This window comes from Festucalex cinctus, chromosome 14 (assembly GCF_051991245.1).
Source record: "Festucalex cinctus isolate MCC-2025b chromosome 14, RoL_Fcin_1.0, whole genome shotgun sequence".
Classification (NCBI taxonomy): Eukaryota; Metazoa; Chordata; class Actinopteri; order Syngnathiformes; family Syngnathidae; genus Festucalex; species Festucalex cinctus.
In genome coordinates, this window is record NC_135424.1 from 7095920 (window position 1) to 7111276 (window position 15357).

The following is a 15357-nucleotide window of genomic DNA, read 5'->3' on the forward strand; positions in this document are numbered from 1 at the left end:
TAGTTTTAATGTTATGAGTTTTAAGTGATTTAAATGGCCCGAAAGCTAAGGTCAGATTGGAAAATTTACCTGAATTAGTCATAAAGCTTTACCACGTGTCATCTGACTGGCAAATGCTTCAGGAAATTATTGCCACCTCCGTTCCAAACAATAATTTGATAAATGTTAAGTAATCCAACAGGTTTTATTGGTTTATGTAATGATTTTTCACATTTTATGTGGTGACATGGCCAAGTGGAACAATAAAATGTCAATAGCAATATCAGAAAGACAACAAAAAAAGGTGGTGGAGGGCAGGTTGGGGACTGGGCTGTGAGATCAAAATAAAGTATTATGACAGCCAGTTTAAAAATAAATAAATAAAATATTAATAAAAATTGGTCATTCCATTGATCATTGAGTTATTCTTTACTTCAAAAAGTATGCTGTGATGAAATTTAGGCCAGCATCACCAACTTTTTTTGCGCCATGGACTTACTTCACATCTAGTAATATTTTGATGGACCAGCATAGAAGAAAATTATTCAAAATACAACTTAAATACAACTTGTTTTTTTTTTTCCCAGTATACGCTGTTATTTTATTTTAGTTGTTGTTACACAAAGCTATCATGTTTCCAAAGATGCATTCTATTTTTTTTTTTTTTTTTTTTTACTGCCAGCTTGCAGGCTCAGTATTGTATGAGTGGATCATATGAAAGCGGTTTGATATGTGTACAGAGGCTCACGGGAATGTGTCGCTAATGATCAAGTAAATATTGTTTCTGTCTCTCTGTAAAAATGCCAGCTTGACGTAAACCACCGTTATAAAATCTATTTGGTCACGTGAGACGGTTTTCAACATATTTCGTACAATTTTGTCAATGTTCCCGTTACCAAGGGCTCTGGTTTGAACGCCAACGCATTAACTGGACCCCCAGCGGCTATATGTAGCATTCTGTCTTTCTAACAAAGGCACAAACAAAACTAAATAGATGGATTATTATGTCACAAGTTTCAAATATTTGACAGCTAACCCAAATGGAGAAGCATGTGGTGATCCCAAGTGTTTATTATCCATCCATCCATTTTCTTGACCGCTTATTCCTCATAAGGGTCGCGGGGGGTGCTGGCGCCTATCTCAGCTGGCTCTGGGCAGTAGGCGGGGGGCACCCTGGACTGGTTGCCAACCAATCGCAGGGCACACAGAGACGAACAATCATCCACACTCACACGCACACCTAGGGACAATTCGGAGCGCCCAATTAACCTGCCATGCATGTCTTTGGAATGTGGGAGGAGACCGGAGTACCCGGAGAAGACCCACGCGGGCACGGGGAGAACATGCAAACTCCACCCAGGAAGGTCCGAGCCTGGACTCGAACCGGAGACCTCAGAACTGGGAAGCGGACGTGCTAACCACTCGACTACCGTGCCGCCTAGTGTTTATTATGCTAATGCTAATATGGTTCATAATGTAGACCACAGTGGGACCAATAAAGGATTCTAACAGCCTGAGCTCCCAGTTATTGTTACAATGATCACAAAGTCATTTAAAAAAGGAGGAAAACATTTGTGTGTGTTCTTCATCTGGAGACGCTAACAACTGTAGACAACAAAAACAACATCAGCATGTATCAGCGCTGACTCCAGCAGCCTTTCTTCCTCCTTACGGGCTGTAACATCTGTCTTTTCTTTGATACAATAAATAAATCAGTTGCTCATCAAAACATATTTCTTCCCGGTTTGATGTCAAAGTGTATTTGTGTGTATAGAAATAAAAAATGTGCCTACTCTGACTGTTAGCTTGAACACTGTAGCCATATTATGCTAATCGCAATGCAACAACTCAGTGCTTTTACTGTTTGTCTGGTTTAGTTTGACTCATGTTGTATTTTATAATCAAATTTATTCATTTGTGCTTTGAAGTCATAAACGAGTCCCTCTTAACCACACTGTGTAGTGTTACTTTGATGTATCCATGCAAAAATGAAATTTTTGCCCATTTTTATGTGAGTGCTGATCTCTTGATTATCATATAAATGATCCATTTCTCACAGTAGTGACTAAGGTGCACTAATGTTTTTTTTTCCCCCACTACTGTTAATATATATATATTAGGGGTGTCACGATTCGCCAACTCCACGATTCGATTTAAATTTCGATTTTGGGGTCACGATTCGATTTTTTTTTCTATTTTTTTTTTTTTTTTTTTTTGCCGCTCCCCCACTTTATAACACAGAGGCATATGCTTCTGTAGGCTAAGGCTAGTCTATGATCATTGGTTCTATTCATTGTACAGTAAATCTTATTTCAAAAGATCGGCTACATATAGGTGATGCAATTTCCATATTATTTTTGTGTAAATTTATGTAATATATGATAATTGACATTAGGCAGGAATGATCAAATTCAAAGAATTTATTTACAATATAAAGTTAACCGTCTTGTTCTTACTGAAGTGTAAAATAAAAAATAAAAAAACAAAAACAAAAAGTCACAGTGGGTGCCTGCCATCTATTGACTGTTTTTGGTTACAACAGTGTGCTGTGCGTTCCTCTTAAAATAATGTGCAATGTGCAACAACAACAAAAAATATATTGTATCCAAAGTCATGGAACAAATACAGCCTGAACAAACTATATCCCAACATTTACAGTTGCTGGGCATACTGTAGCGTGGTTCAAGTACACTAATTAAATGTTTGCATCCAGCGTTTTCCAAGGCTGCAGGTCTGCTGCTATAAATAGACCTATGGATCTGGCGTTTCGCGCGAGCTGAAGTGTGTGGAAGTTTCACTGTAAATGAGGATGAAATAGTTGGTTGGACCGTTGTTTTCCCACTTCTAGTTGAATTTGATAAATCTAAATCTTTGTGATGCCTGCGTAAATGTCCCGTCATGTTTGTCGTGTTTCCCGTTGTTACGGCTGGCGGCTCGGGCCCGCCGCCGGCTCCGCTCCCCTAGTATGTATGTGTGTGTTTGTGTCGGCTGGTGCCCGTATAATGGTACTTCAGTTTGAATGCGCCAGCGCGACACTCTGATTGGAGGACTGTGCCAGCGCGACACTCCGATTGGACGACTGTGCCAGCGCGACACTCCGATTGGACGACTGTGCCAGCGCGACGCTATTGTGTATCCGTGTATTATACCCCTATTGGTTATTGTTGTTTCTCCTCCGTTCTGTCATTTCTGTCAAATGCGGTTATTATTTGTTCACCTTCCACTTTCACTCCCTTGTCAAACCCCTGCCTGAAATTTCAATTAAAACTACTCAGATGTTAAAGTCGACCCGTGTTTATCTACTCTATATTTTCTGTTATTGTGTTACTTCCCTTCCCCTTGACGAGCCGGGCGTAACACCGTGGCCGAGTACAGTACGCGCACATAGCATATCTTGCAACTGTGGTCTTTTTATCGACAACGTGAACGTTGTCGACATAACTCACCGGGAACGCAAAATGTTTCCAAACTGGTGACGAGAGAAGCGGGAGCGGCTTGAAGCACCATTGCTGTGTCTGTCCGCGCTTGCCATCATGACTGCAGGAGAAGTCAGCTAACAAGTGCCGTTAGCTAGTAGCTGAATGGCTGCGTCTCATTTGCTTTCCTGGGAGGTGGCGGTGGCGGCGGGCGCGGGGGGGGGGGGGGGGGGGGGCATCGAATCGTGTGTCCTCTCTTCTATTTCGATGCTCGAAATCGTGACGTAATTTCGATCGATTTCGATAAAAAATCGAAATCGTGACACCCTTAATATATATATATATATTTATTTATGTAACCCAAGTATAATCCATCTGTTACGCAATTTTACATGGCAATTTATTAAGGAGGTAAAAAATAGAATCACCGCTACATGACCCTGTATGGAAAAAAAAATACTTTCCAAATAAAGCTAACATACCAGTTGGGCCACTTTAAGCAGCAGCAAGTGAAATCAAGCCTCTTCTACAACAATTTCACAAAACACACGACTAGAATTAGCCTGAAGGCTATTTTTCATCTATTGTCCCCAAACTTTTAACCTTTGCCAATGGTTTTTGCCTTGGAACTCTGCCATGGCTGTCATTTACGCCCAGTCTCCACCTGGTTGCGTCATTAACATTGACCTTAACGAAGCCCTAAAGACTTTAGGAATGCCTTTGTAAACCTTATTAGACTGATATCTCAATTGCTTTACTTCTCACCGATTCATGATTTTCTTTTTTGGGGTCTTGGCATTTCGGAATATATTTTCTTCGAATGGTTCTTGAGCTAATCAGGAATAGGTGTGGTCCATGTGGTGGCTAACTGCAGTTAATTTTTTATTGTACCAGGGCGCACAATTAAACCACGCAGGTTTGGGTAGCTTATATAATATATCATAATATTTTCCCCCTTCATAAAATAATTTAAAGATGCATTTTATGTTTACTTGTGTTATCTTTATCTTACGGTTAGCTAGCTTTAGACCTAGTCTAACACCAGTAATGCATCACCAAAACACAGAATGCTTCCTAACATAAGAAGTGATGATAAAAAAAAATACAAAATAAAAAAAAAAACAGAAGTGCTTTGCTGTAGTTTTTTTTTTTTTTTTTTGGATGATCTTCCCCAAAACACGCCAAACTTGTTTTGAAGTGCTACCCCATGTACTAGCATACTATATGCATATACCGTATTTTACAAACTGGTGCCAGGCATGAGGAAAATGAGGATGAACTCCGCCCTGCCAGCTGCAAGGCGGACGATTGAGATGTTTCAAACACACCCAACATGCTATAAACACGATCTTGTTCTGATAAGAGGTACTGCGAGTTCACATTTTCCGACATTGAGAAGAATAGACCATGAGGGCCTGCGTCGTCGTCCTGCTGCTGGCGATGGCGTTGGCGGTCGTGCCCGCACGTCACATATATGCTAACAGTAAGCTTGCTATTATTTCATATTGGAAAGAAATGGGTGAAGCCGGGACGTGATTGTTTCTTTTTCTTCCTACAGAGCGCAGGACCAAAGTTTTTTTTGAGAATGAATATGTCAACCCGGGTGAGTCAATCAATTTACTAATCTTTACACGACACACGTGTCGTTTAAATTTGTTCCATAGATTATGAAGGTCCCTTCCTTATTTCTAGGGATGGGCAAGTACTGATACAAGTGTCTGTATCGAGCCAAAAACTGACTTATTTCAATCTATCAGGTACTCATGAAGGCTGCCGATACCAATCACTGATACTTTGGGTGCTATATCAATATTATCAATATCAGTTGGCATGAAACAGTATATTGGGATAACATATTTCCCAGCTCTTTATTCCAATTTCATAGTGTCGTGCTTAACAGAATTGAATTATTGAATTATTTTGCACATCAATTTATTTTGAACAAATACTCAAACTCAGGGAGTTTTATTAATTTTTAGAACAAATGAATCCTACAGTCAGAGAGTTGTTTGTGGTTATTTTGGACTTTGTCTATTGCAGTGAAAAAAAAAAAGATTTTCTAATACACTTTAATGCAAAACTAAAATTAATCGATTGAATAATCAATAGATTAACACATTCACTGCCATTGACGGAAAAAAACGTCAACTGATGCATTTTTTGCTGGTCTGGCAATGAATGTGTTAATCAATTCTAAAAATATTGGCTTATGACAGCACTAGTATTGAACAACTTTACATAATTCATAGAAAAAAATGGGAGATACTACAAATTTGGAAGAGCTGGCATCTAAATAACAGCGAACAAAGCAATGACATATGAATGTTTTACTTTTCTCTCAACAGGGAGAGGGCGTAGAAATCCAGATACAATTTGGGGTAATGGTGAGTCATTGTTGGCAGCAGACATGCTGCCATTTTGTATCACCCGCCAGTATATTTCATACAAAATTTTCCACGGATGCTCATGTGGTCCTTTGGGGCTACCTGGTGCCCACAGGTACCAAGTTGGTGACCCCTGATATAGAGGAATCATGGAAAACCACCGCTGTGGCCAGAAAACTCAATGACGGCATTAGACATGAACATTTACTTTTCTTCCAATAGGGCATGGGAAGAAACACAGACATGAAGATGATGAAGAGGGTTCAGCCCATTTTGGTGAGTCATCAGCAGCTCTTTGAATCCCCCCCGTCTATTAAGCAATACATGTCGTTGAAATTTGTTTCATGGATTATGAAGGTCCGTTCATCATTTCATCGAGAGGATAGAATGAAGAAGGGAGTAGCACTAAATTTCGGGAGTGAAATACGGGAGGCTGGAAATCTCAATGACAGCACACAAATCAATGAGATAATAATTTTCATGAGGGGGGTGGGGGGGCACTACAAATTTGGGAGGCCGCAAAACTCAATGACGGCCTCACCAGCGCAATGAGACATGAATCTGATTTTTCAGGCAGCGGGAATCGAGAAGAAGATGAACTTTTCTTTGATCAAGAGGGTGAGTCATCAATCGTGACTGGCGACAAGCTGCCATTCCGTACGCCATTTTGGATCACATGTTTATTTGCTGTACACATTCAAATTTTTTTCAGAAATGTTGAAGGTTGTTTACTTATTTCATATAAAGGAATGGTGGGAAAAATAGTGGGCACTACAAATTTAGGAGGCTAGAAAACACAATGAGACATTAATCTTGTTTTTCTTCCAACAGGGAGCGGGAATAGAGAAGAAAACGAACTTTTCATTGATCAAGAGGGTGAGTCAAGCTGCCGTTCCGTACGCCATTTTGGATCACTCGTCTATTAAGCAGTACATGTCATTCTAATTTGTTCAATGGACTCTGAAGGTCCGTTTATTTGAAAGAGAGGACATGCTGTCATTGAAAAAGTGTGGGCCACTAGAACACAGAGAGGCCGGAAACTCAAGACTGCATACATAGCAATGACTAATGAATGTTATTTTTCTTTCAACAGGGAGCGGGAATAGAGGAGAAGATGGGCTTTTCTTTGATCAAGAGGGTGAGTCATTGGTGACTGCTGCTATTTTCTATTTAGAGCACACGGTGTTCAAATTTGTTCCATGGATGATAAAGGGCCATTCCTTATGTCATATGGAGGAATAATGGGAAAACAGTAGTGGGCACTGAAAATTTGTTTGACTGTATAACTGATTGATGGGATGCAAAGCAATGACTTCCCTTCCAGCAGGGAGCGAGAACAGAGAAGAAGATTTAGAAGATGAAGGAGTTGAAGAAAATGATTTTTTTGTTTGAGCAAGAAGGCATGACATGCTGCCATTCCATCCTTTGAAGCACTCCTGAAATTAGTCATAATGGCCCTGAAATGTTTGCTTCAAAGCTAAATGGTTTTGTTTTGTATCGCTGGCAAGGGGCAGAATCCTCACCTCTCCAAATTTGTCGCTTTTCAGGAAAACATCATTTTTGCTGAGACATTAACATTATATTGTAATAGAGAGTGAGCCATTAGCAATATTTTAGATTTGTCAATAATTTGTGAAATAACGGAGTCATGAGGTGACTGGTCAATTGCATGGATTTGTGAGGGGAAAAAAAAAACGAAACATGAAATTGACCAAATTTAGACAAGGTGTCCGTCCACCAGTGATGGGTGGCATGCATCACAATTGAATTTCTGTTTGTGTACGTAGCTGAAATTGGACTTCATCTTAGAAGTACACCTGGAAATTGGTAAAGGGAAATAAAATGTCTGATTCAAAATACTTTTATTTTGAAGAAGAAGAAGAAGAAGAAGAAGAAGAAGAAGAAGAGCAAACTGGCAGACCTCCGGTGTTTTTTTGACACGTGCACAGAGGACTTTCGTGAGTGTCGACACATGATGTAGTCTACCAAATGTCAACTGTAATTGACATAATTGTTTTAATTATGCTGACGTGCACAAAGCTTGGAATTTACCAGACCAACAACTTGACTCAGGAGCTTTGTCATATTGTATTCCACACGAGATGACAGGTCTTTATTTACAGGCTGTGGGTTAGAGTTAGTGTATTATGAGGGTAATATCAACACTTACCTTTTCTGTCATTGAAATATACAAAGTAATAGTCTCAGAAATGAAAAGTCATTGAAAACAGTTCCCAGGTGTCTTACTAAAAAATGTTCCCATAAAGCATAAACTATTAGCACCCACCCTGGTTAAATCACTCATACATAGTTTTAAGAGTCTGGTACTGTCTTACTACAAGGTGTCTGTCTGTCTCGGGGCCAAATTGGCCCTAAACGTCAAAGGGGAACACGGGATGTCATGGGTATTCTCAGCTTATATCTAGGAATGTAACCATATCCAAATGTCACGATACGATATTATCACGATATGAAGCTCACGATACGATAATTATCACAATATTGTGGGCAGGTTGGCGAAACAAAAAAAGGTCAGAATATTGTAAAAAAAAAAAAAAAAAAAAAAAAAAAAAAAGCTCATACTTTAAAAAAAAAGCACAATATTGTGCTGTTGTACATACCAGCAATGTTATGTTATTATTATTATTATTATGTTTTATTATGTTGTTATTATTATTATGTTATGCTGTTAATGCACGCACACATTGAGTTCCTGCACATATTGACTTGCTTCACAGTCATATTACGTTCCACTTCATCTGACAATTAGTGGAGATTTTCAACATAGAAGGGCCAAAACATCCCTAATGAAAATTAAATTGCACTAAAAAAAAAAAAAAAAAAAAAAAAAAAAAAATCGCCCCCAGAGGGTGCTAGAACTGCACAAATGGAAATCAACCTGACTTTTTTTAACATATGTGTTGCATTTAAATATTGTGAACATGACGACGACGATATTGTGGCAGTTTTAATATCACGATAACACAATATCGCGCTTATCGTTACATCCCTACTTATATCTACTAAGCCAAACAAGTTTCAGTTGCTTAAGGAACACAGGCTACAGAGGCTGAATTTTCAAAAATAAACGGCTTTACAGCAATAATTATTTAAATGAAGAGCAACTAGCAAGAAATCTAAAATCTTTTTTTTTTTTCGTGAGACCCCCTCCAGAGAACCAGTCTGCATCTAGACTACAAATGAATGGTGCAAATGGATAATTTAACCATATAAACAAAAGTTTTCCCATTTCTTTGCAGATGAAGAAGAGGAAGAGTTCGACCACGGGTCAGGGGATGGAGTCTAACCATGTGTCCGATCACAATGTTATTTGGATGATTCTTCAGGAAGGGATATGAAAAAAAAAACAGAGACAGAAGCAGCATCGGATGATTTTGAAAACAATTCTGAGGAAGATTTCAAGAGTTTCAAACGTCACAATAGATCAACTTTTCCTTGGCTTATTCGTTTGAAAAGGTTCCAAGGTGTCATCATAATATGTCAAAAGATTGAGGCAGGCTAAATTTTAAAACTCAAGGCCTACATTAGATTTTGGACAGGGGCAAGGTTGTTTGTTGTTGACGTAAATACACTTTGTAAAAAAAAAAATGTTGGATCATATTACAATCATGAATTATTTTAATAAGTTCAATAATCCCGTCATATTATTATATTATCTTATTATATTAATCTCTTCTAGCCTCCAACCACCACAAGTTTTGTTTATGTTTTTTACAAACAAACTATTATATACAGTAAAAGCATAGCAAAATAATACTAAAAAAAGGATGGACAGAATGATTTGGTGCTATTGTTCATTGTGACAAGCAGTGTCAAGGCAAGAACACTATGGTGTGTAATATGTACCTTTAATTTTGGTGCAGTGACTGATGTCAGAAGTTGGAGTCAAATTGAGTCCTGTGAGTGTTCTTGTTTTAAATGTATGTGTTTTTGACTGTTATGTCATTCAATAAATGGCTGGACGTACATCTGCGACTGTGGCTGTCCTTGCCCATATGCAAAAGCATTGAAGTAATTTTAGGTACCACTGCATTTCCCACTATGATTATTCCCCATTATTATATTTGGGCAACTTGTTAGCTTGTGTGGGATCCAACTTGAGTTGGGGTTGTTTAAATGTAACCCGTTCTGGTTTCTATTCTGGTTAAAAAAAAAAAAGTTAATGTGTTTTAAATGAAATTAGGAGTTGTGAGCATCCATTTTTTAGTGGCACACAGCAGACTCAAATGAACGTTTGAAATATAGTCCGTGTTGTTTGCAGCATGAAACTACAGTACTGACATTCGACACTGGGTGGCATAGTTGATGAAGTTTGTTCTCATCTCTCACTTTGTTTTCAACCAATTACACATGATTTGGTAGGGCCCCTGGCCACCCCAAAATTCCAAATCCAAGCTTTGCGTAGCTACTGATTTTATATTTGAAGATCCAGCAAATGTATTAATTATTCAGTTTTTACCCACCTCTGGTTTTGTGGTGTATTTTTTATTTTATTTTTTTTATTTTTGGTGTCCACATTCCTTCCTTCCTACCTTCCTTCCTAGCTGTCTTCTGGCAAATTGTGTAAATTTCACTGAACAAGTGTATGACATTAATTTCCTTTTGTATTCATTCCCCACAGTTGTACACCACCACAAACAAAAACTACACTCAAACAAGTACTCACACCGCGTATCCATAAAATGATCAACCAACTTAGATGCCACCAAGCTCCGTCCAACATTAGATGGTACGCAAAAAAAAAAGAACTTGCTACTGTACCAAACAGAGGTGATGAAACCTACTTTGCTGATGACATTCATTTGACATATTTCTGTAGCATCTTACAATTTGAAATGATGATAAAATGAGACAAGAGTGCTTCACTGCTGCTTCTAATGACAAAAATAAAGGCCTATATGACAAAATAGGAATATCTACACAAACTCAGTGACTAGTACAGGTCCATAGCAACTGACATAATCATCATCACAGCAAATACAGATGCAAAACAACACAATGAGCCAACCCAAAACACTGTCATCAGTGTTGGGAAAGTTCATTTTCTACGCAACCGAGTTCAAAGTTCAGCTCACAAATTTGAAAACGATTCAAATTTACTCCATAGTTCATAATGTATTTGTTTAAAATAAATTCATTGGTCCAAAAATGAACTAGTTCATTGTACAGTAACAAAAAACAAAAACAGTCAATGTTCCTACGCATGTTGGCCTCTTAGAGGCAGTGTGGTGCCGTGCAATCGTGCATGCATGGAATACAATGGGATGGAAGAAAGTCACATTTAATTAAGCTCTGGTAATACAAATCTTTTTTCACATCATGGGGAAAAAAATGTGCCTATGAGTAGTGTTATCTTACATGTGTGTATTTGTTTCCAAAGCGTTTGTGTGTGAATAACCGTTATTTGAAGGAATAGCACTCCCGAAGTTGATGCTAATTTCCTGTTAGCATTTGAATGGGATCCGCCATTGACTTCAGCATTAGCGCTAGCGATGTTTTATAAACAAAGCATGTTTTGTATTTAAATATACGACGTGTGTATTTTTTCTTGTCGTGTGGTACTCTTAGGGACGGCATAATCTCATATGTTTGCTACGCAAGCAACACATAGCGATGCTATAAGCTACATCGGGCAAGCTAGCGTCGCATTTTGATGACGTATGTGCCTTGCGGCCGTTCATTGCTGCTGGGTTGCCAGATAATGGCATTTACCGCCTATTAAGACCCGTTTGTGGTGTCTTTACTCAGGTTTTCTAAAAAAAGAGAAAACTTGGCAATCAGAAGTAAAAATGAACTTTGTTCAAAGCCGTTAATTTACCACATAATGAGCTAATTGGCAGAAGCAAAACTGCACTAGGTTCAGTTCACGTTTTCCCAAAAATATGAACGAGTTCATGAACTTTCGTTCATTGAACTCGTTCAGGTACAAAACGAGTAATAGTTAGGCTGGAATGCAGGAGGTGAACAATGGGGATGAATTTCACCTTGAACTTGATGGGGCGGATGGATGAGATGTTTCAAGCACACACAGCGTGATATTAAAAAAAATCCTCAGGTTCAAATAGGTTGCATTTCAGTAAATTCACAACTCACGTCGTCCTGCATTGAGGAGAAGTCATGAGAGCCCACGTCGTCTTCCTGCTGCTGGCGCTGGCGGTCGTGCCTGCCTGTTTCACGCTTGCTGATGGTATGCTTCTCATTTCTGATAGGGACACAATTAAACAAATGGGGGTTGAGTACACATAACTTGGGAGGATGGAAAACTCAACACTGAAATGTGAATGTTTACTTTTCTTCCAACAGAGAGCGAGATCGAAGATATGGCTAAGTTTGACAATGTGCATGAGGGTGAGTCATTAAATGTACCAATTTGCCATGATCTGTGAATATGTGGCCATTCACCATTTTAACATCTATTAATTAAGCAGTAAATATCATCCAAATTTGTTCCATGGACTATTAAAGTCTATTCATTATTTTGTGTAGCGGAATAATGGAAAAAACGTGGATGGTGTACTACAAATTTGCGAGCTTCGACAAAGTAATGGCACATGAATGTTGACTTTTCTTCCAACAAGCAACAGGAATGAAGATAAACATTTATTTGGGGCTAACACTGAGTTATCGTCGGATGCTATCATGTTGGCACTTGGTATTTTGCAACAAAATCTGAAGTACACCTCAAAATGGGTCGCAAAATGTTTGATTCAAAATGGCAGACTTCTTGTGTCTTTTTCTGTGGGTCGATTTGTGATAGAAATACCAAATTTCATGTTGCTCAGTGAAACTAATTAAAAAATTGAAGAATTAAAAGAACAAAAACAAAATACATTCCATTTGGAGATGTTCATACTTAAAGGACCCCTGAAAATCAGCAAAATGAGGCAGGAATAGCTTGTTGAGTAGAAACAGTCCAAACCTGTTAGCAACCAGACAAAACCAGTTTGTCTATTACCCTGGAAATATACCGAATGTCCGCTTCAAAACAAAATGGCAGACTTCCAGTGTCTTTACGGGCGTGGGTTCTTGAGGCTTCTATTTGTACCTTCTCATGATGTACCAAATGTCAACTGTAATTGACCGAATTGCCTTAATTGAATTAGGTAGGTCTTCATTAACAAACTCATTAAATCTCTAATTAAATGGAGTTAACTCATTCACTGCCTAAGACAGTCCATAGACGTCAAACATCGATTTGGCAGTGAATAAATTATAAAAATAAATAAATAAAATAAAATAAAATAAAATAAAAAAAGCTCACCTACAATTTACAAACCAAACCAATAATGCGAGCAAAATTTTGTGTTATTGGAGACTTCTGGGGACTCCTCAGACTGCCTCAGAGAACCAAACTGCATCTAAACTGCAAATGAATGGTGGAAATTGATATTTTAATGAAAGGTTCTACAATTTCTTTACAGTTGAAGGGATGGCAGAGTACCACCAAATGGCCGTGAGAGGGCGACCGGGGCCACCAGGCTTCCGATCAAGACGGCAAATACGGGACCAAAAAGGCCCCGAGACAAAACTCCAAAAGCCTCCAGGCGGCCCTTAAGGATATGTACAACATGACAGATGATTTGATGTCAAATATTGAGGAAGATTCCAAGAAAGTTTTAAATCCGACAATAAACATTTCTTGGCTTAAGCATTCCTGTATTTAAAAAAGGTTCTCAGCTGTCTTCGTAACTATCTTCATTACTATGAAACTCATTACAAACACGAGCAGCACGGTTGTGTGGATTTTAATTCCGGTTGTGTCCATCCATCCATCCATCCTTGAAATGATCAGTAAACAAGTACCGCCTAACTTTAGATGGTACACACGAATAGTTCATTTTGTTCTGAACAGAGATGACCTAATTTGCATATGACATTTTGCCTTAGCAGTTTATGATTTGAATAATGTGGTTAGAAAACATGACAAGCTGTGATCGAAATCCAGCAGGAAGTTGACGGAGTGGATAGTTTAGATGTTTCAAACACACCCAAAGTGTTATAAAACCCCTCTGGCTCACATTGATCTGCATCGTGAAGAAGAAATCATGAGGCTGCACGTCGTCCTCCTGCTGCTGGCGCTCGTGGCCGTGCCTGCATGTTTAATGGAAGCTTACGGTACGCCCCCCATTTCTTATGGACTTAAATCGGGGCGCACGCGGAATTTGGGAAGCTAGAAAACCTCATACGCAATACTGAGACGTGAATGTTTACTTTTCTTCCAACAGAGAGCGAGATCGAAGATATGGCAGAGTTTGAGAATGTGAATGAAGGTAAGTCATCAAATTGATCAATGTGCTATGAGCTGCCTACGTGCAAACATTATTTCGTAAACAGGGAATAACGAGGAAGAAATGTGTGGGCACTACAAATTTGGCAAAGTCTGATGCTGTACAAAGCAATGAAACATGATGTTTACTTTTTTCCCCGACAGGCAACAGGATTGAAGACGGAGGTATTGGTGAGTCATCGTCGGGCACCACCAACATGTTGCCACTTGGGATTTTACATCATCTGTCTATCAAGCAGCTGATGTGGTCCGAAAATAGTAGCAATCGCACACGATATTTTGAACGACTGTCTTGAAATGTTTGCTTCAAATCAAAATGGCAGACTTCTGATGCACTTTGGGCCGCGTCTACAAAAAACATCACTTTACATGAAAAACAAAAAATGGCCTGTTGTATTGATTTGTGGAAAAAATATGAAATTAACCTAATTTGGACAGGGAGGTTTCCACCCAACAGTGACGATTGGAATTATTGACAATGCTAGAGCATACAGAAGGCTTTGATGCAGCCTCTCAACTGCAAAGAAAGGAAATGGTAGTTATTACACAAACGGCCAGCAGGTGACAGCAGAGCAAAGGAGATCAACCATGCCCATCTAGAGAAAAAGCTAAATTACTTACAATTATAAATAGATTTGTGAAAACTGATGAAGCTTAGCTCTCTTCTAATGCTAATTGCTGCAAAACGGAAACAGATAGAAACATACTTTTTTTTTTCCTGATGAAAGAAGAGACATTAATCTTTCTTTTGATAGGTTCCATGCCTTTACAGCAATTGAACACAATATTGTGGGCCTTGCAAAATCACTCAAAATTTAGTAAAACAGGGATGGTTTCTGTGAAAATGGCTGGGAGTGAATGAGTTTAGGAACAGTCTACAGAGGATGAATTTTCAAAAAATGAAAGTGCTTTATGGAAAGTCATCAATAATTTATTCAACGGAAGTAAGCAGCAAGAAATCTAGCGTGATTATGTGTCGTCATTGGAGCGCTCTATAGATTCCAGAATTTCTACTCTGCGTCTAGGCGACAAATTAATGGTGGAAATTGATATTTTAATCTACAATTTCTTTGCAGTTGCAGAAGAAGAGTTCGACGAAGAGGCATGGGAAGGAGTCCATCCAGTCCGATCAAAACGCGATCTACATGTCAAAAGATTCCTCATGGCAAGACGAGGAAAAAGCTCCAAAGATAGACTAGGATGATTGTGAGGAAGGTTCCGGGTGTGTTCACATATCACAATAAACGCTTCATTGGCTTATTCATTTGAA

General features: G+C 38.8%; 2 protein-coding genes and 2 long non-coding RNA genes across 9 annotated transcripts in view; 3 read left to right on the forward strand and 1 right to left on the reverse strand.

Moving 5' to 3' along the window:
* The window catches only part of LOC144001459 (arylsulfatase I), a 44787-nt gene that overhangs the window by 28233 nt on the left and 1197 nt on the right, over positions 1 to 15357 (reverse strand). For both annotated transcript variants that reach the window (XM_077495792.1, XM_077495791.1), the window contains exon 2: positions 11894 to 12002. The gene's annotated coding sequence lies outside the window, so the exon portion shown is untranslated. The remainder of the gene's footprint in view (positions 1 to 11893; positions 12003 to 15357) is intronic.
* On the forward strand, positions 4781 to 9766 carry LOC144001461 (uncharacterized). Of its 5 annotated transcripts, XM_077495797.1 has the most exons (9): positions 4781 to 4878; positions 4954 to 4998; positions 5741 to 5779; positions 6002 to 6055; positions 6353 to 6397; positions 6611 to 6655; positions 6873 to 6917; positions 7653 to 7737; positions 9040 to 9766. In XM_077495797.1, the coding sequence occupies exons 1-9, from the start codon at positions 4870 to 4872 to the stop codon at positions 9084 to 9086; spliced, it is 414 nt and encodes a 137-aa protein (XP_077351923.1). In that variant the 5' UTR covers positions 4781 to 4869; the 3' UTR covers positions 9087 to 9766. The 5 variants fall into 5 exon arrangements, with proteins under 5 accessions (XP_077351923.1, XP_077351925.1, XP_077351926.1 ...); XM_077495799.1 differs by lacking the exon at positions 7653 to 7737; XM_077495800.1 differs by lacking the exon at positions 6353 to 6397.
* Positions 11062 to 13401, forward strand: LOC144001463 (uncharacterized). The gene is made up of 4 exons (XR_013278491.1): positions 11062 to 11095; positions 11878 to 11987; positions 12104 to 12148; positions 13222 to 13401. It is a non-coding gene; the product is annotated as an uncharacterized LOC144001463 (long non-coding RNA).
* Positions 13779 to 15335, forward strand: LOC144000962 (uncharacterized). Its single transcript, XR_013278342.1, has 4 exons — positions 13779 to 13915; positions 14026 to 14070; positions 14232 to 14258; positions 15164 to 15335. It is a non-coding gene; the product is annotated as an uncharacterized LOC144000962 (long non-coding RNA).

Coding starts and splice junctions, on each gene's coding strand:
- LOC144001461 (XM_077495796.1), top strand. CDS start 4,803: ATGAGGGCCTGCGTCGTCGTCCTGCTGCTGGCGATGGCGTTGGCGGTC. Junction 4,879..4,953: donor ACGTCACATATATGCTAACA/GTAAGCTTGCTA, acceptor TTCTTCCTACAG/AGCGCAGGACCAAAGTTTTT. Junction 6,398..6,610: donor ACTTTTCTTTGATCAAGAGG/GTGAGTCATCAA, acceptor TTCTTCCAACAG/GGAGCGGGAATAGAGAAGAA.